At 50.9% G+C, this 27,900-nt stretch overlaps 1 protein-coding gene across 8 annotated transcripts in view; it reads right to left on the minus strand.

The window, feature by feature from the left end:
• EXD3 (exonuclease 3'-5' domain containing 3) overlaps nucleotides 1-27,900 on the minus strand; it is a gene marked incomplete at its 3' end in the record, with an annotated part of 206,575 nt that overhangs the window by 80,551 nt on the left and 98,124 nt on the right. For 6 of the 8 annotated variants that reach the window (XM_083875864.1, XM_083875859.1, XM_083875862.1 and 3 more), the window contains 5 exons: nucleotides 27,139-27,358; nucleotides 25,899-26,065; nucleotides 23,570-23,740; nucleotides 17,859-17,912; nucleotides 17,048-17,179 (listed from right to left, as the gene is read on the minus strand). In XM_083875864.1, the coding sequence (XP_083731990.1) occupies nucleotides 17,048-17,179; nucleotides 17,859-17,912; nucleotides 23,570-23,740; nucleotides 25,899-26,065; nucleotides 27,139-27,358 (744 nt within the window). Of the gene's footprint in view, nucleotides 1-16,340; nucleotides 16,919-17,047; nucleotides 17,180-17,858; nucleotides 17,913-23,569; nucleotides 23,741-25,898; nucleotides 26,066-27,138; nucleotides 27,359-27,900 lie in introns of those variants that run through there. The other 2 variants (XM_083875866.1, XM_083875865.1) reach the window with 2 other exon arrangements.

Below are 27,900 nucleotides of genomic sequence, written 5' to 3' on the forward strand. Positions count from 1 at the left end.
CCAACTTTGTCATTTTGCTTTTGCATTTCAATTATCTCCCTGTCAACAGGCCGGGGAGGCTGGAGCTGGCTGGAGCAGGCAGTGAGCAGGGAGCAGAGCTGCTGTCACTGCTCACATCTGCTCTTCCCCAACAGCAGCTTGGGAAGGCACAGACTCACAGCTCTTGTCCCAGTGTGCTCTCAGTCTGCCTTAGCCATGAGGAAATAGTTTTCCCTAAAAGCCCAGGGGCCTGTGGAAGAGCCTGACAGAATCTTGTTACCTCTTTAACTTTCAAAACCCATTAACTTCTCCCTAAGTGCCCTGGGTGGGAAGGACTTGGGAACTGAGCCCTTGAGCAGAGGAGCAAGTGCTAGGGCAGCCCTGGGCTGTGTCCCCATGCCCTGGCAGCCCTGCAGTGTGTCCCCATGCCCTGAGAGCCCTGCAGTGTGTCCCCATGCCCTGGCAGCCCTGCAGTGTGTCCCCATGCCCTGAGAGCCCTGCAGTGTGTCCCCATGCCCTGGCAGCCCTGCAGTGTGTCCCCATGCCCTGAGAGCCCTGCAGTGTGTCCCCATGCCCTGGCAGCCCTGCAGTGTGTCCCCATGCCCTGAGAGCCCTGGGCTGTGTCCCCATGCCCTGAGAGCCCTGGGCTGTGTCCCCATGCCATGACAGCCCTGCAGTGTGTCCCCATGCCCTGAGAGCCCTGGGCTGTGTCCCCATGCCATGACAGCCCTGCAGTGTGTCCCCATGCCCTGAGAGCCCTGGGCTGTGTCCCCATGCCCTGAGAGCCCTGCAGTGTGTCCCCATGCCCTGAGAGCCCTTGGCTGTGTGTCCCCATGCCCTGGCAGCCCTGGGCTGTGTGTCCCCATGCCCTGAGAGCCCAGCAGTGGCTTTTCTGCAGCCACAGAGGATTTCCTGGAAGAGCAGCACAGTGAGCCCAGTCCTGGATGGCGCCTGGCTGCAGGACTCCCTCTCCTTGCCTGGAACTCCTCCATCCCCACAGCAAGTTCAGAAAATAACGTCATGAAAACAGGCTTCTTTTTTTACACTTCTTTTTTTTTTTCTTTTCTTTTTTTCTTTTTTTTTTTTTCCATTGCTCATTTTACTTCACTGAGCTACTGCACACAGAGCCGAATCTTTATTTTGGCTGCTGTCCTTTTGCAATATCATTACCCGGGCGCAGAGGAAAAGCCCTCTGGAGATTACCAATCCAAACAGGCCCTTGTTTTATCTACAACTATTTGAGTACATGACCTCAGATAACCCCCACGGCCAACTGTGTGCCAAATTCAAACTGCAGCCATGGGAACTTTAAATACAGGGAAGGTTTTCCAGCTTCCCCTCTGAAGGGAAGGCGTTGGGAGTCTCACTTTGCTGGAGCTGATGAGGTTGGGGAGCCCAGCTGTGCCTGGGTGGCTGTGCCAGCGTGGCCGTGCCATGGACTGACACATCACTGACCCCTCTACACACACACTCACCGTCCCCTCCTCTCCTCAGTGCCTTTGCATTGCTGCAAAGACAAACAGCTGCACTGGGGCCAGCAGCCTCCTCTGTAAGGCTGTGTTTGGATTCCTCGGGACAGGGGAGTTTTTCATCTTCATTAGCTGCTGCTCACAGCCACATCCGCCGTTATTCGCAGGGTCAGAGCCTCCTGCTCTCCACTGCTGCTTGTGGATATCAATAAATTAATTAATCTGGTGCTTTGAAGGAAATTCAGAAGAATTTTGGCAGCCAGTGCTTCACAGACAAGAAGTGCATGTGTGTGCCTCACCCTGCAAGTCCTGGGAGCTCGGAGGATTTAGGCATCAGAATCAGGGATGAGAATTTTTCCCAGCAGTGCCTAATTTGCTTTTTCTCCTGAGATCAATACTTCCTCATGCATTAATTAATATGAAGGAGGAGAACCACAGAATCCCAGATTGGTTTGGGTTGGAAGGGACCTTAAAGCTCATCTCATTTTACCCCCTGCCATAGGCAGGGTCACCTCCCACTGTCCCAGGCTGCTCCAAACCTCATCCAGCCTGGCCTTGGGCACTGCCAGGGATCCAGGGGCAGCCACAGCTGCTCTGGGCACCCTGTGCCAGGGCCTCCCACCCCCAGAGAGAAGAATTTCACCCCAACATCCCACCTAACCCTGCCCTCCTGCAGCTTAAGGCAATTTCCCGTCGTTCTGACACTACATGCACTTGTGAAAAGTCTCCATCCAGGGAATGTGTCACTGATGTTGGAGACAGGAATGTGACCAAGAACACATGGAGATAATGCAGAGCAACAGCCAAGGTTTATTGTTGGGAGTCTCCTTTTATGGGGGCTTCAAATCCCCCCACTAACACAGGTGACAGGTTAAGGGTCTCCCTCCACCTGGCTCAGGGCCCAGTGATCTGGGTGCATTCATGGTTCAAAGGGATTGGCTGAGGTCCCCTGTTTGAAATGAAATCTGACCTATCCTTATCATGTCCAGGGACTTGTTTACTTCTGTTCCCCAAGGAGCTGGGCTAGGTGGAGTTGGTGTGTGTTAGTCTGATCTGTCTGCCCAGCTCACAGACCAGCTGGGGCTGTCACAGCAATGAACCCCAGGGCTGAATACAAGCACAGAGGAAAAAATTCTGAGCTCTAGGAACAGCACAGGAATTTGGTCTTGACAGTCTCCAGAGCAGTTTCTGACACTGTCACACTGAACACAAGCCCACGTTATTTCCCATTGGGAACCAGCCCTGTGAGAGGGGCACAGCCTGGAGACCCCGGGGTGGGTCTGTTTGTGCTCACTGGGGCTGCTCTGTCTGTGGGATGGGCCAGGCTGAGGACAGAGCTCATGTCACAGGTGGCTCTCCCAGCCACCATCGCTCTCTCCCTGGGGCCTGCCAGGCTTCCTGGGGCTTCCAGGGGCATCCAGGCTCGCCAGGACACGGAGGGTTCCTGGGGCCAGCACAGAAACACAGAGCTTTAAATAAACATTTTTGCATGGGGTGGGAGGGGGGATGAAACCCCAGGAATTCTTTGGCCTCTGGAGCAAACCTGGGTCTGGGATCTGGGTCTGGTACCCACTGCCAGGGAGGCTGAGCACACCCACCCAGGGCACTTTTTGACTGTTTTTTAACTCAACATTCACATGCATTATCCAGAAACCTTCGTATTTCAAGGCTGTTGTTATTGTGATCTTCCAAACCTTTGGAAAAAAAATGAGTCCAATTAAGTCTCATCATTAGGAATTTGCATAAGGTCACTTCAAGGCTTGGTGCATTTCCTCTGGTTCAGATCTCAGTGCTCTTGGTGTTTCCCCTCCTCACTTATAACCCCACTGCTGCAGGGCATTCCGAGTAAATAATCCACCACCAGTTTCCTCTCTTCAGCAACAGGCATCGGATTTTTCATTCAGGCTAAATGAAGCTTCAACAGCTCTATAGAGCAGCAGCCCAGTTAAAGATACATCATCACTTGCAGAGAGGGTAGCTTTCCCCTCAATTAAAAAAAAATAAATATATATATATATATTTTAATAAGAAAACATATTAATTTGTACTCCGTTAGTGGGAGGAAAGAATTAGTTGCATTTGGCAGCACAAGTGCAAGCAATGAACCAATTCTTACATATTCTCTGGGAAATTCATTTGCAAAGCACGAAGAGCCCTTTTCACTGAGAATAATGGAGAAACACCCTTGGAAAGCTGTGAGCTGTGCTCGGCCCCAGCAGAGCTGTGGTGAGGGGCTGTCTGCACACAGGGATAAGCACCCAACTAACCTTGAGCCCAAGCTCAAATTTCAGCTGATCAGATTTTGGACTGCCAGGAGGGTCCAAAGTGACCGGGTGACACCAGGGTAGGGCTGATCCCTTGGCCCCAAGGCTGGGGCTCCGTGTCCTGAGCCAGGAGCAGGCAGGGCTGGAGTGGGGGGGTACTGGAGAGGAACACACTGGCCACAGTGCCCTGAGCTCTGGGGACACACTGGCCACAGTGCCCTGAGCTCTGGGAATGCTCTGGCCACAGTGCCCTGAGCCCTGGGGACACACTGGCCACAGTGCCCTGAGCTCTGGAGACACACTGGCCACAGAGCCCTGAGCTCTGGGGACACACTGGCCACAGTGCCCTGAGCTCTGGGAATGCTCTGGCCACAGTGCCCTGAGCTCTGGGGACACACTGGCCACAGTGCCCTGAGCTCTGGGGACACACTGGCCACAGTGCCCTGAGCTCTGGGGACACACTGGCCACAGTGCCCTGAGCTTTGGGAATACACTGGCCACAGAACCCTGAGCTCTGGGCTCACAGGACTCTGGCCAGCACAAGCCTGTGCTGACCCAGTGCAGACAGACCCCTCCTGCTCCCTCCCTCCCTCCCTCCCTGCACATCTGGGCAGCTGCAGAGCCCGCCAGACTGGGGAGCTGAGCTGGGATAAAATCAGCCATCTGGTTTTGACAGGCTCGTTTCAGCTGGGATCAGTTCCCTCATGCTGTGGCCCTGCAGTTAAAGCAGCACTTGTGCAGGGACCAGGAGGGGTCAGAGAGAGGCTGGGGCAGGGAGCAGAGGCCCAGCTCCATTTGGCTTCACTGGCTCCCTGCATTGACTTAAAACTCTCACGAAATCCTGGCAGAAACATCCCGGCCCCATTTCCAACAGACCCTCAGGGACCATCCGGGGCTCCTCTGGCTCTCCTTTGCAAATGCCTTGTAGGAGCTGGGCCCACCGAGACCATTGACACCCCTAATTGCACCCATAAAACATCACCCATAAAACATCACTGCACCCTCCCTGCACCCTGGGGACGGGCAAATATCCTCCTATCACTGACACAGACCCCAGCTTGAGTTTTCAAAGCCTTTCATATTTTCCCAAAAGGGTATTTTCAATATTAAAACACAATAATGCCTCAAACTAGTGGGGATATTTCCACCTAACCTTTTTCCCTCTATTTATCCCCTGTCCTGTACTGACACAGCTATCTCTGCCCTGCTAAGCAACCGGCTCCGTACGCATGGATGACTCTTTGCAACTTGAAAAAAAAAAAAAAAAAAAAAAAAAATAACTTGGCCAACACAGCTTAGGTAGGAGACTCTGAGTTGTGTGTGTGTGTGTGTGCATTCCTTCTGCGGCCGGCCCCGGGAAAAGGACACCCTGCCACTTCCAAACCTGGGAGGTCTTTGAGAGCTTGGCAGCATCCCCTGGGAGGCCCTTCTTGGGCCATTTCAAGGCGCTGAATGGCAGCCCTGCACAAAGACCCCGAGCCATCAGTCAGGAAAGGCTCCCCAGCCTGGCAGGGGCTGCTGACAGGAACAATGATGACAATATCGCTGGGATTTTTGAGGGGTAGGGACTTCAAAGAAGCCCTAAAAGAGGTATTTTTCATTAAGGAGTAAGAAAGCAAGCCGAGTATTGTTTTTTTTTTTGGCGTTAAAGCTGAATATGTGTGTTACCGCGGTAAGTCACAGATCAACGGCAGCATAAATTGGCATTAATTTAAATATGCATGAGCTGCCTTTCTGTGTTTCTCCATCGGGCCTGCAGATTTGGGCACAGCAGCAGCCCTTGGACCTCACACCCTCCTCTGAGGTGACCCCTTGTGTAGGAGCATCTGTGGAGGGCAGGGAGAGGGAACTCTGCAGAGCTGAGATATTCTAGACACACGTGGGTTTACTGCAAGGGTTGGGGGTAAAAAGGGCTTTGCCTTCAGCCACCAGCCTGGGCTGGAGGGAACCCCAAAGAGAGAGGGAGAGAGAACAAGAGGGTGAGAGGTAAGAGAGCAGGGCTAAGAGAGGGGGAGAGAGAGAGAGAGTGAGGTCCTTGTTACAATCCATTCTCTCTCCTTTTGTGATGAATATTCTAATTTACAGTGACCAACCAATACAAGACACAACATCCTACAGAATCTCCATACAGCCTATAAGAACTACTACTGTGTTATATTTTAAACTCTAAAAACTCCTCTTTAGACTTTTCTGTTTTGCTGCATTGACCTTTGGATCCCTCAGGCAGCAGAAGGGGATTGTTCAATCCAAAGGGATTCTCCTCCAGCTGCCCAGGCTGTTGTCTTCAGGTTATAGAGTGACTAAGACTCGGTATCCTACAACTCAAAGCTTCCATTTCTATTTTGATTACAGGTTTCATATTTTCAGAATCTTTTGCTAAGCAATCATATTTATAAGGTTTCCCTGATTCATTTTCCCCAACAGTGTTGGCTTTGCCATGCTGGGTTTGGGAGCTCCATGGCACTGTCACCACCTGTGCCCTGTGTCCCTTTGGGCCGAGCCCAGGACCAGCTTTCCCCCCAAGACCCCAAGTCCAGAGGGATCATTTCCATCCAGCGGGGAGAAAGTCCCCACGGGGTTTTGCGGCGCGGATTGACTTTCACACCTCGCTGGCCACACAGAGGAAACCCAATCTGAGCGCGTCACTTTGCATAACCGATTATTTTCACTGGAGAAATGTGAGCCCGGCAGTAAATGCCGGGAAATGCGGCTGAGCCGGGGAGGTACCGCTCGGGGAGCAGCGGCCCCACAGCCGGGGCTGGCTGGGCCAGGGATGTGTCCTGCCTTGGGGTGGTTTGGTCCTGGGAGATGAGGCTGGACCCTTTCCACAGGGCACTGTCTGCACAGAGGGAAGACAACTCCTGAGTGCCCAACTCCTTCTCACAATGACTGGAGTGTGCAAAGCCATGCTGAGGGAGGCAGGACATGAGGAGGTGATGGGACAAGAGCTGTTTGGCTTTGCTTGATGTCTTCTTAACTTTCCTTTCCACAGTGTTCCAGATATTTTGAGAGGCTTCAGCTTTCAGGCTGAACTCCCCAGTGATGTATTATCTCTGCACATTGATCACTCCAGGCTGTCACCTTTCACTTAACCTTGTTTGTGGGGAACCAGATTCCTCTGACTCCTCTGACTCCTCTGACTCCTCTGGCTCCTCTGGCTCCTCTGTCACCGACCTCCTTCTCTCCAACTACCAGCTCATTTCTTCCTGCCAGGACCAAGCCCAGTGATCTCCCCTTCTTTAAAGCCCGTGTAATTAGACTGTCAAATTAAAAGCCCAACAGCTGGAGAGGTTACTGGTCCATCCCCACCTCTGCAGGGCACCCACCAGGCCTGGACTGCTGGAGGTGGGACAGTGCACACCATCAGAACCCCTGAGATGTACCTTGTTCCTGAGATCCTTTGTGAATACAAGGCATGATCCAGCTGTGGATGGGAACTCCCATTTCAGCCAGATCAGTCTCAACATCTGGCTGCACATCTGCCCCCTCCCCAGGTGTGAGGGGTGGACAAGTGGGCAGGGGACAAGGGCTGTGGGACCCCCCCCCGGCTGGAGGACACCTTTAACCACAGCATTTAATGTGCTGTAAGAAAAATAAACCTGTGCCCATCTCAGATATCAGCCTCTCTCCCACCTCACTAAAACGCCTCAGCAGGGGCAGCTCTTCCAGAAACCATCCAGAGCAAAGCTGAGGTGGGAATGAGAATAGAGAAGCTTTGGGGCATGAGACAAACCCAGGCTTTCAGCTGCATCCTGTCCCAGCACCTCCGTGAATAAAGGCTGATCAACTCAGACTGTGTGTCTTAAATTAGGACAAGAAAATCATCCAAAATCCCCTTATCCAGAGAAGAGATAATGACGCACAAGGAGCGTGCCCTGAATGTTACATTTTCCACCTTTGCCAGAACTCCTACGCTGCCATTCCTCCCTCTGAGCTTGCTCAGCCAGATCTTACCTTGGGCTTAGCTGCGTTTCATCACAATACCTGCAAAATATGCTCTTCATCAAGACTGATGCAACACACGAATTGAGAAACTCATTTAAAGGCTTTCTGCCTCTGTTTTCACCACGATATTGCTGTGGCTGCCCTTGTTTCTGTGTCCCTGTTTCTGTGTAGTCCCTGGAAGGGAGGGTTTGCACAAACACAGAACAGTCTCTTCCATCCAGGCACTCATTCAGACCAGATGCACCTTGTGGGGAGAAGACCTTCCTTCCTGGAGAGGCCAAAGAACTCCATGGAAGTTGCTGCCCATCATCACCAGCTGGAAATGCCTTTGCAGCAGCAGGTGCTGAAGACAATCCTGCACCACATCTCACTAGGACCCACAGTTTTGGCACCAGGAGTCACCTCATCCAATTAATACCATGAATAACAGACACAGGCTGGTTTATGCCACAGGATGTGACACAGTTTAATGCCCTAAAGGCCTTCAGATAAACACTGCTGAGCAATTACAGATTTGGCAAACTCTACACAGAAACCAAGTGTGTGCAGCTCAGCGTGTGGTGCTTCCAAGGAAGGCTCCACACCTGGAGATCCCACATTCCTCCTGGGAAGGAACAAATGTCTGCTGCTGGCACTGCTGGGGACCTGGAATGGTTGCAGAGCTCTGCAGTCCCCATGAAGCACCTAGGAGGAGTTAGTGGCATTTGCAACCATGGGACAATGGTTTTGTGCAGGATTCTCAACAGGAAAACATTGCCCTGATAATCTCAGCTCTGGAGCCAGGCTGGGAGACCTGAGGGTGTTCAACCTCAGAGAGAGCTCAGAGCCCCTGGCAGGGCCTAAAGGGGTCCAGGAGAGCTGGAGAGGGACTGGAGACAAGGGATGGAGGGACAGGACACAGGGAATGGCTCCCACTGCCAGAGGGCAGGGCTGGATGGGAGATGGGGCAGGAATTGTTCCCTGGGAAGGTGGGCAGAGCCTGGCACAGGGTCCCTGTTATGTGTGGTCACAGGTTGGAGACACTCTTCATCCTCGAGTCCTCTTGATCGTAAGACAAACAACCTGCTTTATTGTTCAGAACCTTCTCATACAGGGAGTTCACCACTCCCAGATCTGGACACTGATTGGTCTGGGTCTCACCACTGCCCAGCTCCCTGGCCAGTGACACAGCTGCAGTTAGGGCTGGAAGGGGTTGATTGAGGTCTCTGTTGGAGTTTAAATCTGTCCCATCATTGTTCACCTGGGGACTTGTTTATCCAACTAGGAGAGCCAGATTTGGTTTATTAAGATAGCCAGAGTTACCTGTGCAACTACAGACTGTCTGTACTGTGACAGGTGCCCAGAGCAGCTGTGGCTGCCCCTGGATCCCTGGCAGTGCCCAAGGCCAGGCTGGACAGGGCTTGGAGCAGCCTGGGATGGTGGGAGGTGTCCCTGCCATGGCAGGGGGTGGCACTGGATGATCTTTTAAGGTCCTTCCAACCCAAAGCATCCCATGATCTTTGTGCTGCTCTGGAGAGCCCCCACCCCCCCTCAAACACTGGGAGCTGGCCAGGCCACCCTCACCATGACACACAAACAAAGAACATTACAAGGGCACCAATGTCAAAAAGGAGGAGAAACTACACAGTGCATAAAACATGGGAATTGTGACTTCTTGACACAGTCAGTACACTGAACTATGACCTCAGGAGGCACAGGGGACTGGAAACCAGCAGAACTTAAATTGGGTAAAAATCTCTCGTTTTCTCATGACATTTGAGAGAAGCCATGGGGACAGTTTCCTCAGGACACATGGGAGTCAGAGCTGTGTCACTGCCTTCTCCAGAGAGTTCCTCCTTTTCCTTACAGTCACTCCATCACTGTCACTCCCTGACCCTTCATTACTTTCTCCCAGTGCTCCATCATCTCTGCTGACCAGTGCACTTCACAGTCTGTCCAAACCCACGAGAGGAAGAAAAAGCCTTGTGCAGGCTGTATAAAAAGACATTTACTCTGTCCTACATTGTGTCTTCTTTTCTATGCTAGTCTAAATACAAGTGCTGTTTTCACTGCCAATCGTTGTTTGCTTGTGCTGTTTCCACTGGCTAAAACCAGCATTCTTCCAGCTGGTGTTTCCCTCCAGGAAAAACCACACATTCATACCTTTCTTGCATTCAGCACAGGACAACAAAACCGGTTCCCAGGAATAAGGATGGGGCTTCCTCAAAAGACAACATTTGCTGTCAGCTGAGGTTTGACCTCTAATGGCCAATTTGGCATCATCATTTTGAGCACTGGCATACATAACACTGTGAAAAATTAACAGCTTCTTCCCCCCCCTCCCTGCTGAAGTTTAATTTCCGCCTGCACTTTTGCAAGTGAAAATAAAAGAACCGAAATAAATACCCAAAGTGAAACCTTGGGTACAGTCTCTCACATACGGCCACAAAGAGAATCTCGAGACAAAAAGATCTGTGAGGGAAATTTCTCTGCAAACCACGCTTTTGCAGGCACTGAGAAGGAAAGTCTGCAACATGAGCCCGTCCTCCTTGAAGGAACACAGCTGATCCCAGCCCCGACTGCCACTGGGCTGTGGAAAACATAAACTTCACGCTCACCCTATGAAAACAGTCAACATGAGAGAGAGAGACAACAGTCTGCTCCGAGCTGCTGAAAGGGGAAAAAAAAACCTCTCAGGCTGTCATTCTCCCCTTGCTGTGACCTTCATGCTCCACTGAATTTCTGAAGATACTGAAATCTTGGCAGGGAAGTGTACAGTCTGTGGGAACCAGGCAGTGCTGGCCGGGCTCAGTGATGAGAATTAGGCCCAGTTGAGCCCTTTTTTGGGGGACTCTGGGTTTTATGTGGCCAACAGCACAGGCCTAAGCCAACTCCAGGCTGGGAATTTTACAGGATTGGTGCTGTGTGCACTTCCATATCACGTTACAGACACAGTGCTGCCCCTCTGCCTGCCAACCACGAGCTGGGGCTTGCTCCGTGTCTGCTGGAATCTCCAGTGCCTAAAGGGGCTCCAGGAGAGCTGGAGGGGCACTTGAGACAAGGACCTGGAGTGACAGGACACAGGGAATGGATTCCCACTGCCAGAGGGTTAAATGGGATATTGGGAAAAATTTTGTCTTTGTGTGTGTGGGGAGACCCTGGCACAGGATGTGGCTGCCCCTGGATCCCTGGAAGTGCCCAAGGCCAGGCTGGACATTGGGGCTTGGAGCAGCCTGGGACAGTGGGAGGTGTCCCTGCCATGGCAAGGGTGGCACTGGATGGGCTTTAATGTCCCTTCTGACCCAAAGCAGTCCCTGATCTTTGTGCTGCTTTGGGGTGTCCCCATCCCCTGCAGTCAGCACTCACTGTGAGCTCTCACTGCCATTTATCAACCATTATGGGTTAGCAAACCAACATCTCAACCAGAGGCTCAAAATAAGCAGAATTTGCCATGACAAGTGACCCCAGAGCCTGATGGCATTCAGTGACTGCAGTGTAGAGCCACTCCACACCAAGAGCTCCATCCCTCTCAGCCAGGAGCGGTGCCAGGGCCAGGAGCACCCACCACTCACCACTCACCACTCACCACTCACCACTCACCGCCCAGCCAGCCCTGGGTAAGGAACCTCTGCAGGGCAATTCTCTCCCTCAACAGTGTCTGTCGAGGCAGAATAATACCAGCTGTGCTTCCTGGCCACAGGAATTGCCTCTGCAGATTACATCGGAATTGCCAAGCCCAGGATAAACAAGAAGATTAAGAGGGCCTCACCCTTTGTGTTGAACAATCGAAGTCTGAAGCAAGAAATCACAGCCCACACCGTGGGCTGAGCCTGGTTGGGTGACTGGGGAGGAGTGAGCAGCTCACTGACACATCTGGGGAAACCACAGATGCTCTTAATCACAGGTTTTCCTGACCTGTAGGCGCTGACAAATTGCATCCTATGGATGAACCTTTCATTAAACCACAGAGGGTTTCCAAATGATGTTCTCTGTCTCAGCATTCCCAAGTTCATTGAAATCCAGCACACGTGGCCCTTCCTAATTCCTCATTTCGAGGGCGACACGGCGCTTTCCCAGGAGATCCCAGGGCTGAAAGGAAGAAATGGGGACGTGATGTTGCATTGGTGGAAGAAAACTCAAAAGCTGAACCAGGGGCTGTGAGAACTGACATTTTCGAATTCTTTGATGATGTCTCAGCCCCACTGGAGCTGAAGATGCTTTTTGTCCTGAGTGACTCCGGAGGCCAAGCCCTTTGCTGTCTGCTGGGGCAGAGACGTCTCGTGAAATGCGCACTTTAAACCTTGCTGGTTTTTTTTCTCTGCGCACGGGGAAGGATGACTGGTATTTTAAAATGAATAAAATGACTGTTGCTCAGGCCAGGAAAGGTGACCACAAAGCAGAATTGCCCTGGTTCCACTTCCATGGCACGCTGGAGCAGGAGATAGCTGCTCGGCTCACAAGTGAGTGAGAAAGATGATGCCTGGCAGTTCTCATCGTCCTGTGGACCGACACAGCAAGCCACATAAAAGGGAGAAAAAAGCCTGCTGATCAGATTGGTGTGACAGAGGCTCATGGGAGACATGCACATTTTCAATCTAAACGACAGCTTGAGGGATCTATATTACTAATTATCAACTAATATTGCCAGAGTTCCCAGGCTGGCTTCAAAGGTTCTCGCAAAGTGCCCCAAGTGCAGGGTTTCTGTCTCATCACAAGGCCTTTTCCTTTGTCCCTGCTAAAAGGATTGCTCCATCCTAGGCTCCCTCTGTATAAATCAGCCTGCAACATGATGAGCTTTGCAGCAATGAAATTCGTTACCTTAACCACAAAAAAAAAAAAAACAAAACCCAGAAACATTTGCTGCAACTGCTAGAATGCTTTTGCACCTAATTAAAAAATAAAAAAAAGGTGGTTTCCTCTCTTCCTCCCCCCTCCTCCCCACCTACTCCTAATTCCATGCTAACACCTTTGTGAGGGCTGGGGTGACTAGTTTGGAAACTGAAAGAGCAGGGAAGGGGGGGAGCAAAAAAAAAAAAAAAAAAAAAAAAAAAAAAAGTAGAAAAATGTATCAGATCTCCAGACAATGAAATTGAGCAGCTATCTCTCACATCCTGCAGTGCTGGGGCTGAGGTCATAAGTTAAACAGGACATCAGAATAGGTGATGTAATTTGCTTATTTAGGATCAGAGGATTCAGTGAAGTGCAAGAGACAACCCCTATTTGACTGTGCAGATAATCCCCCCGTCAATGTGGGGCTGTTCAGATGCACAAACTGCAGCTGGGGCTCGGGATTCCTTTTCCCCACACATTTATTTTTGCAGGGGATATAATTGCAATCATTTTTCCTTGCAGGAAAGCCTTGAAACCTCACCTGGGATCAGCCTCCCGCTGTGTTAGGTATTGTTCAAGTGGGCTCCCTGCCCCGGCCAGCTTAAAGGCCAAGGGGTCAAGTCAAACAGAGGGTGGGAAAGGAAAGAGGGGCCTGGGGGAGGTGGGGCAGCTCAGGTCCCCCAGCCCACTCCTCCCTCACCCCCAGCACTGAGTTCAGCACCAGCTACACTGCTCAGTAAAGCCCAGCACAGCTTTTGTGCAGATGTACAGCCCCTCCTGGCTCCAAACCCAGCTGCAGAGGGGTTTACAGCACTCAGAAACCTTTAACCACAAGGTTCCTCCAGATTCCAGGAGGAATTTCCTGGTGAGCCCAGACAACACTGAGCACAGTTGTCCCTTCACGCCACAGCCTTGTGATATAAAGATGTAAAGCTCACAACTCGCAGTGTTTATCTCCTCAGTTGATCACTGTCCAAGGCTGGGTTCCTCCCTGTCAGCAGCACTGCCCACCCCAGGCCTGCCAGCCCTGCACTCCACACCAGTGTTCCTGCAGGGGCACAGGATTCCACACCAGTGTTCCTTCAGGGGCACAGGCTGGCTGGGTCAGACACCTCAGCCATGGGAAATGGAATGTCCTGGCCCCTCAGCCTCGCCAAGAAATCAGTGACAAGTCCAGAGGTGTAGCCCACACCTGCTTTGGGTGGACCTTCCATCACATAACATGGAAAAGCAAGATGGCAAAAGTCACACCGGTGGTCCAGGTGACGGATCCTGCCCAAACGTGGCTCTTCTCAGGAGTTTCTTTAGGAGCCTGGAATGACATGGAGTTCATGTCCCCCTGCTGTCCCACAGGCCACACCCCAGTGTCACAGCAGGATGTCCCAAACAGGGGCAGCACCGGAAGGGTGAGGGACAGACACTGCTGTGAATGGACAGACCTGGGAGAAGAGCTGAATCTCATCCCACTACAGAATGGCCCGGCTGTGCCCATGGCTGGAACCACCTTCTTTAGCAGGTTTGGGTGTTTTTTTCTTCTTTAACTGTTAGTTCTGTGTTAGAACCTCCTCCAAGCACAGCATCACTGATCTCCTGGGTGAGTCAGGCTGTGAGCTGGCCCTGAGGCTGCCCAAAACAGACCCCAACAACCCCACAGAGATCCTCCTGGCTAATGTAAGGGTTCAGAGTGTTGAACTGATCATGTCTGGACACCCCAAGCATTATTTCACACTGCCCCTTCCTGAAGGAAGTATTTCAGCTATCTGAAGAGAAGAAAAATACAAGATACTCAAATGTGTGCAGGGGTGACAGGCACATTTACATTTCAAACAGAAGGAATGGGTTTGTATCATTGTAAGGCTGTGAAATGTAGAAATTCTATTTTTTTTTTTTTTTTTTTTTTTGCATGTCACCAAAAGATGGAATTAATCTTATTTTCACTCAGCCTCACTAAAACATTCCTCACCAAAGGCAGCACCAGGCCCAGCTACAGCTGCTGTGCAGGGGGGGCTTCACCAGGATCAGCACCGAGTCCTTACAATGCAGCACTTTAGGATGAAAAGGTCATTCCTGCACTGCCACTGACACTTTTGGCAGCAGCTCCACTCCTGGAGCCTTTAACTGGAGTGACCAAACTGGAGCCCAGCACAAGTGGGAGCAGAAATGAGCAGCCCCTGGATGACACTCCCTGTGCACTTGCTGCTCAGGTCAGACAGAGGTAGCCAGCACTGGCCATTGTTTTAACAGAAGAAACAGCAGTATTTTGGCAGGGTTATAAAGCAACCCCATTCTTTACATCTGCAAAAGAGCCCCTGTCCAGCCCTGCTGAGGGAGTTGACAGAGGAAACAGATTTTCCAGCAGTTTTGGGTACAACATTGAGTCTGGATCTATATTTACTGTGTGCTCTGCACTGCACACGTGAATTGTTTAGACAACATTTGCTGCCACATTCACTGCAGTCATTTACAGAGCACAAGTCCAGGAGACACAACAAGGCAGAGGGAGCAGGCAGGATGCCACAGTGATTCCTGTGACACACAGGAGGGCTGATGGCACAGTGACCCATCCCAGCCTGGTGGCTCAGGTTCACGCAGGAGATGGAGGAGAGGGAGGAAAGGGGTCCAGCTCATGGGTCAGTGCTGCCCATCCTCATCCTCCTCCTCTTCCTGCACAGACACAGCAGCACTCAGCTCTTTCTGGAGCCCTGATGTGCCCACCGTGCTCATTTATAACACTCCCCCACTGCAGGGGCAGCCAAAACTCTCTGTCATCCCCCAGCAAAGTGCTCTGCAGGGAGGGGCAGAGCTCAGAGCAGAGCCCTGAGGTCTGTGACCCAGCCCAGAGCAGCACAGACAGCCTGGCAAGCACAGCTCAGCACTTTCAGGACCCGGCCTCCATCCCAATTAAGCCCAATTAGGTTTGCAAAGAATGAGGATGTTTTAGGAAGGATGTACAAAAGGAGTGCTAACGTTTCTGCAGGCCATGGAGGCCCAGAGCAGCCTCATGGAGGCAGGAATTGCCATTTGTTGATGTGGGCTCTCAGTTTTCTCTTGCACACAACCTCGGGAGGTGAAGCTGGGAGAGCTGGGATCCTTCTCCAGAGCATCAGCAGCACATCAGCCAAAGCTGTGCTGTCTGCAGAGACAGCTGAGCAGCATCAGCTCCAACATGCCAAGGCCTTCAATGAAGGTAAATACGACTCAGGACAGGGAGAAGTTTGATAAATCAGCATCTTCCCATGCTGAGGGATATAAAACACGCAGCTGTTCCACCACCACAAGTTACTGGGAAGGCATTTCTCCTGGAAGTAAGAGAACACTTAGAATGTATTCCTAGCCAGATTGATTACCCCTATTTATATTGTAAACTAAGACAGCATGTACTAAACCCAGAGTTAACCAGCTCCAGACCCCAGATCCTGGGTGAGGGGTCAGTTTTCCATCATCTGCTGCACAGTCTTGTGCATTTATTAGAGAGCACAGAGTTTCCTGCTGCACGGTTTTGTGTCTGCTTATTTTTGTGGTGTTTCAACAACCTTCAGGAGGAGCAGTGCTGTTTTATGGGATGTCAGGGAATCAGAGGATCCACGAGGTTTTTTAAAATGTTTGTTTAAAACAGCCAAGAAGCCAGCGTGCCACTACAAATATATATATATATGTATAACAACTGCAATCTGTTCTGGGACAATAAAACCACAGGACTGAAGACAGTATCTCCCAGCTGAGGATATCCATTTATCCATTTCTCCTGCAGTAAGGTGAGCCCCAGTAAGATGCCCCTACACCATTTGTGCAGTTCCACTGGGCTAGGAGACCTGAGATCTCCACCATGAGGCATCCAGCCAGACTCATTGGCTTGTTTATCTCTAAGAAAAAGCTAATTTTCTAACCAACTTGCTTCTTTTTCTCTCTTTAAACACTGATAAGGTGAGAGATGTTGAAGTTCACTATTGATTTATATTGCAGTTTGGGAAGAGATAGGTTTTGGTGTGTTGCTGTAACAAACAGGAGAGTGAAATTGGAAGAGAGTGATTTGAGCTAACACAATCAAAATTTATTCTTAACAGCAATCCACAGATATCCAGTGCCAAACATAATCTGGAGCCATCAACTAGCATGGACATGAATTAACCTAATAGCTCCTGGAAAAAAAAAAAAAAAAAAAAAAAGAAGCCCTATGAAAAAAAATAAAAATCCTCCTATTAAAGTAATTAAGTGTTAACAGAATCACAGAGCCATAATTAAACACGGTTTGTAATTAAAACAGCATGTGTCCTAGACAGAGAACACAGCAACAAAGAGAGTCTAACCATGACAGCTGACGCCAAAACACGCCGAGTACCAAAAATCGGATAAAACGGGCAAATTTCTACCAGAGCCTCCAATCCTCTGACCAAGCCTCGGCACCGTGAGGGACGTGGCTGCACTCAGGACTCCTCAGGGCTTTGCCAGGTGCTGCCAAAGGTCAAGCAGAACTCTTGGGGCCCAGGAGGAGCCCGAGGCCAGGCCCAGGGCGCGGAGGCAGCGCAGGGCGCGCAGCGCGGGTGGGAGCCGCGGCCACGGCCGGGGCTGGGCTGGTCCTACCTGGCAGCGGCTGAAGATGTCACCCAGGGACACCTGCACGTTGAAGTGCTTCAGCACCTGCAGCGCCTGTTCCTTCGCCTTCTCGGAGCAGTTCACTGAGAAACACCTTCCCTCGCCCACCTGGGAGCGCAGCTGCAAACAGAGACACCGGTGAGGACGAGCATCGGGGCACGGGGGATGTCCTGCAGCAGGACACCACAGCATTGCAGGCACTGCCTTGGCAGGTTCAGCACTGCATTTTGAAGTGTGTGTGTGAACAGCTCTGCACAGCTGGTGCTGAGGGCAAGGCTGGGCTTTGCTTTGGCTTTTCTCTTTATCTCTAACAACACAAAATCTCTCCAGCTTCCACTAGATCCGTGCTTGGGGCCCTCCAATCTCTCCCTTCCAAGCCTGAAGAAAGGTCCCTGAGGGCTGAAACTCTCTCAGTGTGGAGCCAGCCAGCAGGCAAGAATCTCTGGGATGAAAAGCAATAGGAACTGAGCTGCCTTTCACCTGCCAGTGAGGCCAGACAGAAACACACTGTTCTGGATTGCTTGGCCTGACTCCCACCCCGCCCCCAGTGGAGAGAAATCTCTCTCCCCCACTGATGCAGGACTGAGAATAAGTATAAAAAAAGGCATTACACCTCAAGCCTTGGTGGTTGAAAACAGCAAACCTCTGAAGACCCTGTATGTAGCTTTTAGTGGAGAAAACATGAAAAAGCCAAGCCAGCTGTTGCATTCATGTCTGGCTTTTCCCCTTCTCTCCCCTGCACACCCCAGACCCTGCAGTGATCAGTGCCAGAAACAGGCCAGCAGCTCGGAACACTCACAGTCTGATATGGGAATCCAGAGGTCAAAATGACTCTTCCTTCCTGTCGGGCAATCTGGAAAAAACAGTAAAAATTCAAATGAACAGGGGCTGAAGTTACACTGAGTTCAAGCTTTACTTGCAGTCACAGAGGAGAGAAGGTGAAGTGGAGATATTGAGTGTTTATCTCAGTGTCAGTCCAGACTGGCCAAGAATTCCTGACAGCAACAGGAGCTCAAGGCATCCTCACCCCTCATCCCTGCCCTGCCAGTCCCTGCTCCTCTCCCCGTGTGCTGGAACAAGCTGCTGGTGCATCTGTACCACAGATGGCCCAGTGAAACAATCCTATCCAATACTAGTATTTCATATTTTTCCCTTAACTCAGACTATTTCTGTTTCCTCAGTCTGAGTTGCAAAGAAGGAAACAGTTCTGCTGCACAGGGAAAACAAACAAGCAAACAAACAAACAAACAAACAAACAAACAAACACCCTAGGCAGGTAACTCCAGAAAAAAAAAAGTGCCATGAAATGTGTCTGCAAACTTCATACCCTTAACAAAAAATGCTCCTCAGAGAAGGAGGATGTTATTATCCTGGCAACCCAACACACAGGGATTCCCAAAGATTCCCATGTGAAGCAGGACTCAGCTCTGATCCTGCTGACAAGAGATCAGTGCTTTGAAGTAGGCATGAGGTTATTTCTCTCCTCCAGCTTGGATTCTCTTGGAAGCCCTCATGTTTTTCACTGGCTCCAGATGTGTGTCGTGGAGGTCTCTCAGCTGGTTCAGAGTGCAGCAGCTCTCCCTGGATCCCTCTCTGCCCTTGGCAGGAAGACACACTTGGGATCAGAGTCCTGCTGCACTTCCCAGAGAGAAACCAGCCAGCACAGCCAGGGAACACCAGACAAACCAGCAATGACTTTAAACTCTGTCTTAGGCAGTTTTCTCTTGAGACTGGACCTCTGGCAACAGGAAACAAGGGGGAGAAGGTTCTGAAGGCCCTGTGCAGGCAGCTAAACAACCTGTTTTTTCCTTTTTTCCCCCTCCTGAGCTTTCAGGTATCTGCTTCTCTCCTTTAGTTGTGAAGTCACTTTTTGGCTGAAAGTTCTGCAATGAGAAAGTGATTGGCAACGACTTCTAAAGCATCTTTCTACAGGGAAAATTACTGGATTTCTTTCAAAACCAACCCTTTCTGTCTCAATAAAGAAATAACCTCTAAGAACAGGAGCCTTGACACCCCATGCAGTCCCTGCAGCCACCACAGCACTTGTGGCACTTTACTGAGGGAAATCTGGTAAGGAAACAGCAAAAGGTCACCACAGGGATTTGCTGACAAGGGAAAAGGGATGTGAAATTCCTCCAGACCCATATTTGCTTCAGGGTAACGCTGAGGATTTCACAGCTGGAACACTCCATTCTGGCTTTCTGCATCCAGTGTTAATTAGTTCAAGCTTGATAAAGCCCCTTATCTAAATGGCTCTGCAGAGACAGGCAAAGAACATCAAATAAAAAAAAGAGAATAACTAACTTTCTTTCAATAACTCTTCCAACATGTTTTTCTGCCTCTGGAAGAAGGACTGGGAGAAGCACAGAGAGCCAGAAAAGCCGTGTGATAACACACATCTGACTAGAGCACAGAGGGTCTGTGCTGGAGAAAAGGGCACAATTCCTTCTTCTCCTCCAAAAGCAACAAGGGAAGGCAGCACTGGGACATTGGGGGGATGTGTGGTCAGGGATGCAAACGAGAGGAAAAGAACAGCCAGGGCAGCATTTTGGCAGGGCTGTCAGGGACCTGTGCTCCAGCCCAAGTGCTGCAGAGAGGGCACTGGCCTCAGTTTCACAATCTATTACAAAGATAATATCAACTTCCTCTGGAAAAGGCTCAGACCTTCGAGACAGAGAGAACTCCCTGATCTGTTGGTGCTGCTGATGAGCCCTTAACGTGCCTGTCTGTCTGTGCAGCCAACTTCCCTCCTGCAGAAATGAATGAAGCCACAGGAATTGCTGTCAGAGAGACCTCAGAAGGGCAACGACTGAGAAGAGAGGACAGAGGGAGCTCTTTTGTTTCCCGGCCAGCACCAGCAGCAGGATAATTCGTGACAACCTAAAGCATCCTGAACCAAGGCCAAAGGAGGTTCCAAGGCTGTGGATTTGTAAGTTAAACCCTGCCAGGTCTGTGCAAGACACACGTTGGGCAATGCCACATGTCCCTGCAGAGACAAAGTGCAGCCCAGGAAAAGCTGTGACCCCCTTGCAGTGATCCTGAGCCTGGATCAAAGCCCCCTTTCAGATCAAAAGGGAGTGGACAGAAAGTGTCTGCCCAAGGATATTGCTGGGAAAGCCCCCAGACAAGGATCTACTGGAGAAAGGGGTCACAAAACCCAGTCCCAACCCAGAGCTCCTCCCTGTAACCCCAGGCTCTTTTAAAAGAGGCAATAAACCAAGAGCTCAACAGCTCTGAGCACCCTCAGTCCAGCCCTCCCAGTATTGCAACCCCAAACTCCTCTTCAGCATTCCTGAAAAGTATAAATGGCACAGAACTATCACAGGGTTTTGTAACATGGCCTTGAGTGTCACACCAAAACCATCCACCCAGTTTTGTTTCCCTGTGCAGACCCGTCTGTGTCAAGGTCTCCAATGAAAGACCTTCTCCTCCTGCTGACCAAACATCAAAAGCCAAGTCTTGATCTTAAACACAACCTGGCTCTTCATCTGCCCTCTGTGAATTTAGACTAAAAAGACCAGCAAACCTGGAGAATGTCATCTACATCAAAAACATGGAAAAAGCCAGTCAAAGCTGAGACGAGATCCAAGATTAGATTGCCTCATCAGGTGAAGATCTGCTCACTGCAGGATTAAAACCCCCTTTTTAATGTCACCTGGCTCCAAATCAGACTAGGGCAATTTAGATCTGGGTGCACAATGCTCCATCTGGCTCCTGATCCATCCAGCCTGAGACTCACTGGTTCACCTGGAGGTTTGCAGGGGAGGTGTAACCTTGCACGGGAGTCTTGCACAGCAGGGGAGGCCAGGAAGCCAGTTTGACCTGCCTTCTGGTTATCAGCATCCTTCAAAAGACACTGGGCTTGCCTCAGCATCACATTATCCTTAGAGATGAGGATGATTTTGAAGACCAAGAGCAAAGTCCATTAAAAAAAATAAAGTAAATCAACCCAGAGCTCAACTGAAGCAGCTTTGAGATTCCACTGAGTTATTAGAAACCTAAGAGACTACCAACATTTTCTTTAAAACTTTTGCTCTGCCCTTGAGGTACAACACTGCAGGATCTGCTGCAGTCACTCAGGCTGCCGGGTGATCCTCTAGGGTTGGTGTGAGAAGGATCCCACTGCTTTGCCTGAGTCTGCAAAACTGCAGAGAAAATAGCAACACCCACTTTTCTGTCTCCTTCCAGTTACATAGAAAACTCAAAAGACAGGTTTAAGATTCTCTGCAAAGAGAAGTTGGCATTTCCACTGTTTTTCCATTTTTAAAGATTTTCTGTAGCTTCTGTAATTTCTAATTAAATGGCACCACTAAATCACAGACTGCAAGCTGGTAGCATCTCACAGGAAATAAACAGAACCACAGAATCACATTTCATTAAGGCTGGGAAAGACCTCCCAGGTCATCCAGTCCAACCATTCACCCAGCACTGCCAACTCCACCAGTAAATCTGAGGGTATCCAGTGGATTGTGGTGCCAGAGGCCCTGCTCTCACACCTCTGCACATCCAGCACAATAAACTCACCACGACAAGTCCAAGATAAAATATTTAGTCAATAACAGCAGCACAACACAGGACAAGGGTTTCATATCCACGGGAATGGGGGTTGCCAAAGCAATTCCTACCACATGTGCTGGCCTGAACAAAAAAATAAATAAAATCCATAATTGCCCAAGCACAGGTGAGGAAGTTCTCAGGGTTGATCCCAAATAACAGAGGGTGAAGGACCAGACCCATCTGCCCACCAATACTTGAAGCTGCTTTAATGAGGAAAAGGAATGAGAACAATAAGGAGGGAATGCCAGGTGCTGCAGGAGTTCCTGGCACAAGGAGAATTATGTATCATTTGAGTGAAAAGACTTTAATGAAGAGCAAACACTAATGCTGCACACTTTTAGGTGCTATTAGTGACACCAGCTTGAGACTGTGCTGGGACAACACCCAAACCATCTGTCCTGTACTCACTGACCAGGACTCAACCCCTCTGCAAGAACATTCTCAAATTAAAATTTTGGGCATAGGGTGGTCAACAATCAACTTTGATTCAATCAGGACCAGCCAGATATAAAACAGGGTGGGAGGAGTCTATTTTTATCTTTGATTATTCAAGCCCAGATCAAAGGCTCTGCAGTACAGTAACACTCCAAGGGCTTTTGATAGTGAAAGGAAGTTTGTCCGGTCACCATAGAGAAAGCAATGTCAAACATCCTGTCCGTGGCACGATAAGGGATGGGGATGAGAAGTGGAGACGGGGCTCGGGGAGGCACTGAGAACCAGTTTGTTTAAATAACTTGTGCAAGTTTGGCAGGGAGGAGATATTAATTATTTCTGCAGAAGTTAGAGCCTGCCCCGGATTCGGGCCAAGCAGACATCTGAAGAGGAAACATCCTGCACACCAGGCCGGGTGATCCTTGCGTATTTGATAGCACACACTGTGTGGGCTGGAGATCTCTTGACTCTCTCAAAGGCACAGAGGCCCTCTGGGAGACCTGGACAAATCAGAGAGCTGGACAATCACCAGCTCAGTGAAGTTCAACAGGGGAAAATGCCAGACTCTGCACTCGGGATGGGGTGACCTTGGATATACAAACAAAGTGGGGAATGAGGTGCTGGAGAGCAGTGCCACGGGAGGGGACCTGGGGCTCCTGGTTAACAGAAAGATCAGTGTGAGCCAGCAGTGCCCTGGAGCCGGGAGGGGCGTCAGGCCCAGCATCACAGGCTGGCCAAGGGAGGGGACTGTCCTGCTCTGCTCTGGGCTGGGCTGGCCTCACCTCCAGCCCCAAGGGCAGCTTTGGGCACCACAATGTAAGAAAGATAATATTAGGCCATTAGAGAGGGCCCAAAGGACACTTGTGTTCAGCCTGGAGAAAAGGAGACTGAGGGGACACCTCATTGCAGCTACAACTTCCTAGTGAGGGGAAAAGGAGGGGCAGACACTGATCTCTGCTCTCTTCAACCAGGGACAGGACCTCGGGGAATGGCCTGAATGGCCCAAACTGGAGTGAAATAGAAATCTAAGTGAATGTTGGCTCCTTTCACTCACTTCTGTCTCGTTGCAAACACACAGCCACCCCAAGAGACTTGGTCACATCTTTGGGGGCTGGAGATGACCTTTAAGGTCCCTTCCAAGCCAAACCAAACCAAACCAAACCAAACCAAACCAAACCAAACCAAACCAAACCAAACCAAACCAAACCAAACCAAACCAAACCATTTTGTGATTCTATGATCTTTACCCTCCACCCATGTTCTTCTCCTGACTTGAGCTACCCCAGCTGCCAATGACACAGACAGATGTAAGAGTGAGGCCACAGCAGTCTCTGTCCCCTCCTCTCCCCCTGAAGTGCAGAACCAAGGCCACACACCACTGCAGGGACCAGCTGATTCCAGTTGCCAGGGCTGGGGGTGACCCAAAGAGCCGGGACTCAGTACAGGGATGGCAGGAGACACCCAGTGCAGCTTCCAGCAAGCCCCATCACGTCCCCATGGAGCTGGAAGCTGTGGACTCACCTCAGCAGCTCTCCTGTGGTCATCCTCGTTGTCCAGCAGCCGGACATCCACGCCCAGGCAGCGCAGGTAGCGGCCCAGGCCCTGCAGCATGGTGTCACAGACCACGCTGAACTCCTGGGGGGAGATGGGGCCAGGGGGGCACGAGGGCTCTGCTCTGCCTCCTTGGCATTCCTAGAGAAAGGCAGAAGATCCGTAAGGAGCAGAAGGCTGACTGCCAGTCCATTTGTGTTTGTCCTCCCTGCGTTCATTCACCCACCACAATGAGCACATCCAGCTGCCTCATTCCACCTGTGTCACCATTCCCCAAACTCTGCAGCACCTCCAGATCCTCCTTCCCAACCTTTCCACACTGCCATCACCACCTGGGCAGGGGCAGAACGTGATGGGGCTAATTCTGAATTCACCATTCTCTCTGTGACCAGCTGGCCACCCCACCCAGGGACCTGCAGGCTTTCCCTGGAGAAGGGCCAGCCTGGCCTCCAGTGCTCTGCACAGACATTCATCCTCAAGAAATCACAGAATCATGGTCAAGGCTGCTCCATAAATTAGTCTGCAACTAATAAACAGGTGCCAAAGCTACGATTTGGGACAGAGAGATGGAGAAACAGGTAGACAAAGCAACCACGTCGACTCTGTTATCTTTGGGAGGTTAAAAATAGGCAGTGCCTGAATTCTTTTTGTTTTATTTCAAATGTCTGCTGCTGGGGGAGTTCCTGCACTTGGGAGGACTTTGGCTTTGGGAGGGTCCCAGAAGTACAATAGCTAAATCCATGAGGAAGGGAAGTTATTAAGGAACTTCCAAGGTCCAGCTTTTGACTCCAGGAACTGGAACCAGCTGGGATGACTGAGGGACAGCGCCAGCAGTTCTGCAGAGAGCCAGCACTGCAGATCCAGGAGCAACCCTGGTGTGACCCTGCAGCTCCCAGCAGCTGGTCCCTGCAGCCAGGGCTCTGCAGCACTGGGCAGACTGGGCAGACTGGGCTGTCCCCAGCTCCTGCAGGACCCTGTGGGTGCAGCTGTGACACCAGAGCACAGTGACAAGGGATGGAGCTGCCCCTGAAGCTGAGGCAGTTGGAGGCACAAGCCTGGCTGCTGCTGCTGCTCACACAGATGTGCAGGAGCTCCAGCTGGCTCCCAGCCAGTGTTTATCCAGTGGTCAGCACTGTCAAATGGAGCTTTTTTTCTCACGTTTCATGCCAGCAGAGAGCAAAAAGCTTATACAGGAGAATAGTCATTAGCCCTACTTCAGACAGGGGACCAGGAGGCACTGGGAGAGAGAGCTTGGAGTCCTGCAGGATGCAGTCAGGAGAAATCTGCTTTTCTTGGTGTCCCAGCCCAGGTTTTACCAACTACCTCTGGGCTGATGGATCTGACTGTACAGAACACAGAGATGACCTGTGGGTTTCCAAGGTGATTGAGGCCCAAAATGCTCACGTTTCCCACCTTTGCAGCAGCCACCCAGCTCTGCTGCACCACACAACCCTCCCATGGACACAGAGAGCAGCTCTGTGTGTTCTGCCTGCTGAAGGCCAAGGGATGCTGCACATTCACACACAGGTGGGCACAGCCAGCAGCCCCTCAGCCCAGCCATGGAAGGGTTCACTGGCATCAGGGGCTCCACACACACCTGGGGCTCTTCAGGACACACAGAGACACACTCAGGCAGTAACAAAATGGGATTTGTGCCAAGGTTTCCAGAAGTGTTCAAACCAATGAAAGGTTCCATTTGAAATGTAAAACTTTATTCCTGAGAGGCACCAGTCCCATTCCAAGATCCTCAAGCAGAGTCACACAGCTCTGGTGGAGTTTTAAGGCTCTGCCACAACATAGAGCTCTGGGAGAGGCCTCTCGTGGAATGTGGTGGTGGGCAGGGAGGCAGAGACAAGCCTTCAGCAGAAAGGCATTTTTGATGGATCATTTGCTTTTAACTTTGCAGACTTCTACTCCAGACACAATAAAAGAGATATTCCCAGTGTGAAAGCAAGGTGTGGAAGCTCAGTAAAAAAAAAAAAAAAAACAAAAGTAAGGGAAGTAAGAGTTTTGAAACCTTGGCCACAGAATCCAAACCCAGAATGTGGAAGGAGCATTTCCACAAGGCTCACTGGGCTTTGTGCACAGATCTGCACCCACAAAGACAAGTGAACCTCAAAGTACAGGGAAAGCTGGACCCAGGCAGGCCAAGGAGAAGTCCTGGGAGGGAGGGATGAGGAGGATGTTGCTGCAAGAGCCCTGGGAACAGCCATGCACAGTGAATGTGTGACTGAGAGCAGCAGCCTGTGATTTGCAGGGGTCTTGAGCAACAAGCAGCTCTTTGAAGATGTTTACAAACCTGTCCAGAAGGTGATGGTGCTTCTTGTTTACTCAGCTGCTTCTTTGCCTTGGGTTTTTTGCTCTGTTTTCCCACCAGACTTTCTGTCAGGTCTGAGCTCAGACCGAAGCTCTCGGGGTCCTTGCAGAGCCTCTCATAGATCTCCAGCAAGCAGTAGGCATCTGAAGCTGCAGGGAAGAGAATGTGAGTCTCAGCTCACATGAGGCTCATTCAAAAGCCAGAGGCTTTCCTGAGGCAAGGAAGAGCCCCCAGCTTTGTAAAAGCCACTCTGAACAACTGTGAAGCTGCAGCTCCCTCAGATGATACCCTCAGCTCCAGAAGTGACTCTCTAACCATCACACTGAGCCCACAGTCACAGGGGTCAAGGCAGGAGCTCCTAAGGACAGGCCCTGCCATCTCCACTCCAACTCAATACAAACTGCAGTGTGGCTCTTCAACCACCACCAGGTATCTCCAGCCAGCCCCTGCTCCCCACAGGAGAGAATACTGTCCCTGAGCCTGCCCACAGCTCCTTATCACACCTCTTGAGGGGAAGGGAACTTCCCCAGGAGATGCAATGCCTGAGCAGGTACTGCCCGAGCTGTTTGCAGTCTCTTGCCCACACTCAGTGCCCTGTGCTGCTGCTCCCTGCAACGGGAGAACTCTCCCAGCCAGTCTGACAAGTCCCAGTGATTAACTTTTGTGGGAACTGTGTCAGCTTCAAGGATAGTTGAATTTAACAAAGGGCTGGTTTGCATCAGCAGACTGTCCTTTGATGCACCAGGAAAAGATTTAGACCCAGACTTCTGGCTCTGGGGTAATCAGCAATAAACTCTCTGGGTCCCTCCAACAGCTCTGAGTCTGTGCTGCAGTTTCTGACACCACATCTGCCCATTGCAAACCAGCTCTCACAGGCACCTCACTGCAACAAATGAACAGGGCATTTGCTTCCCAGGAAGACTGTGAGGCAGAAGGAAGTGGACTTTCTTCCTTTCAGTTACTGAGAGGAGTTTCCATTGAGGTGATGTTTCATCAGACAAAATCTGCAAAGCACAGGAATTCCTCCATAAGGGAAATAATGAATCACTGGACAGTTTAAACTTCAACCATTAAAGTCATTTCCTCAAAAGGACAAACAAAACATGTGCTGACTCCTCTGAACAGGAACTAATCTGCAAAGCCATTTTCTTCCTCTGCTGCTTAACGACCTTCCTGGGGACAGACAGAGACAGCCTGCCCTGGGCATCTGCAGGGCCCAGACCTGCATAGAGGATCTGCTCCTCTCTCAGTGGCCGTTTCTCCCAGTTGGACAGCTGCTCTCTTTTATCCAGAGGCTTCCCCAGGACGTGCTGCACCAGGAGGCTGAGCCCCTTCTCGGGCTGCCTGAGCCCCTTCTCGGGCTGCCTGAGCCCCTTCTCCTGCTCCTGGCTGTGCTCTGGTGACGGTCCATCGACCTTCCGGCCCTCCTTCCCCCACTGCAGCTGATGGAAACAAAAAGACACAAACCACCTGGTTATGAGCAGCTCCCAAAACACCTCCTGTCCCAGCTGGTGGGGCCAGGCACAGCCCTATCACATCCATCTCATGCCTGGCGTGTTGAACCCCAGCCCTCAGACAAGGGATGGGATGGCACGAGATAAACGCGGCGTCGGGTTATTTGTTTAACAAACACATTTGGTGGAGAGAAATCTCTTCCATAGCCAAGGAAGGGGGAAAATGGTGTTCTTGTAGAGCCCAGAGCAGCAGGACTAGGAGGAGGCTCCTTAGGGGTCTCTGGGGTGCTCCCCATGCTGGGCATCACTCAATAAAGGCCCAGCAGTGGCAGTTCAGCACCTTCCTCCTCCTAGTCCTGGTGAGGAAAGGCATTTCTGTGAGCCCTCGGGCAGCAGCCCTCCCTGCAGATGCCATTTCTCAGCCTAAACTGAGGCAATGCCTGTTGGCAGCTCTGCCAACCCCTGCAGCACTTCCCAGGTGAAGCAATCAATCCCAAAGATGTGCCTCACCTCAGCCCACAGCCTCAAAC

Source organism: Zosterops lateralis (genome assembly GCF_965231275.1).
Source record: "Zosterops lateralis genome assembly, chromosome: 20".
Taxonomy (NCBI): domain Eukaryota; kingdom Metazoa; phylum Chordata; class Aves; order Passeriformes; family Zosteropidae; genus Zosterops; species Zosterops lateralis.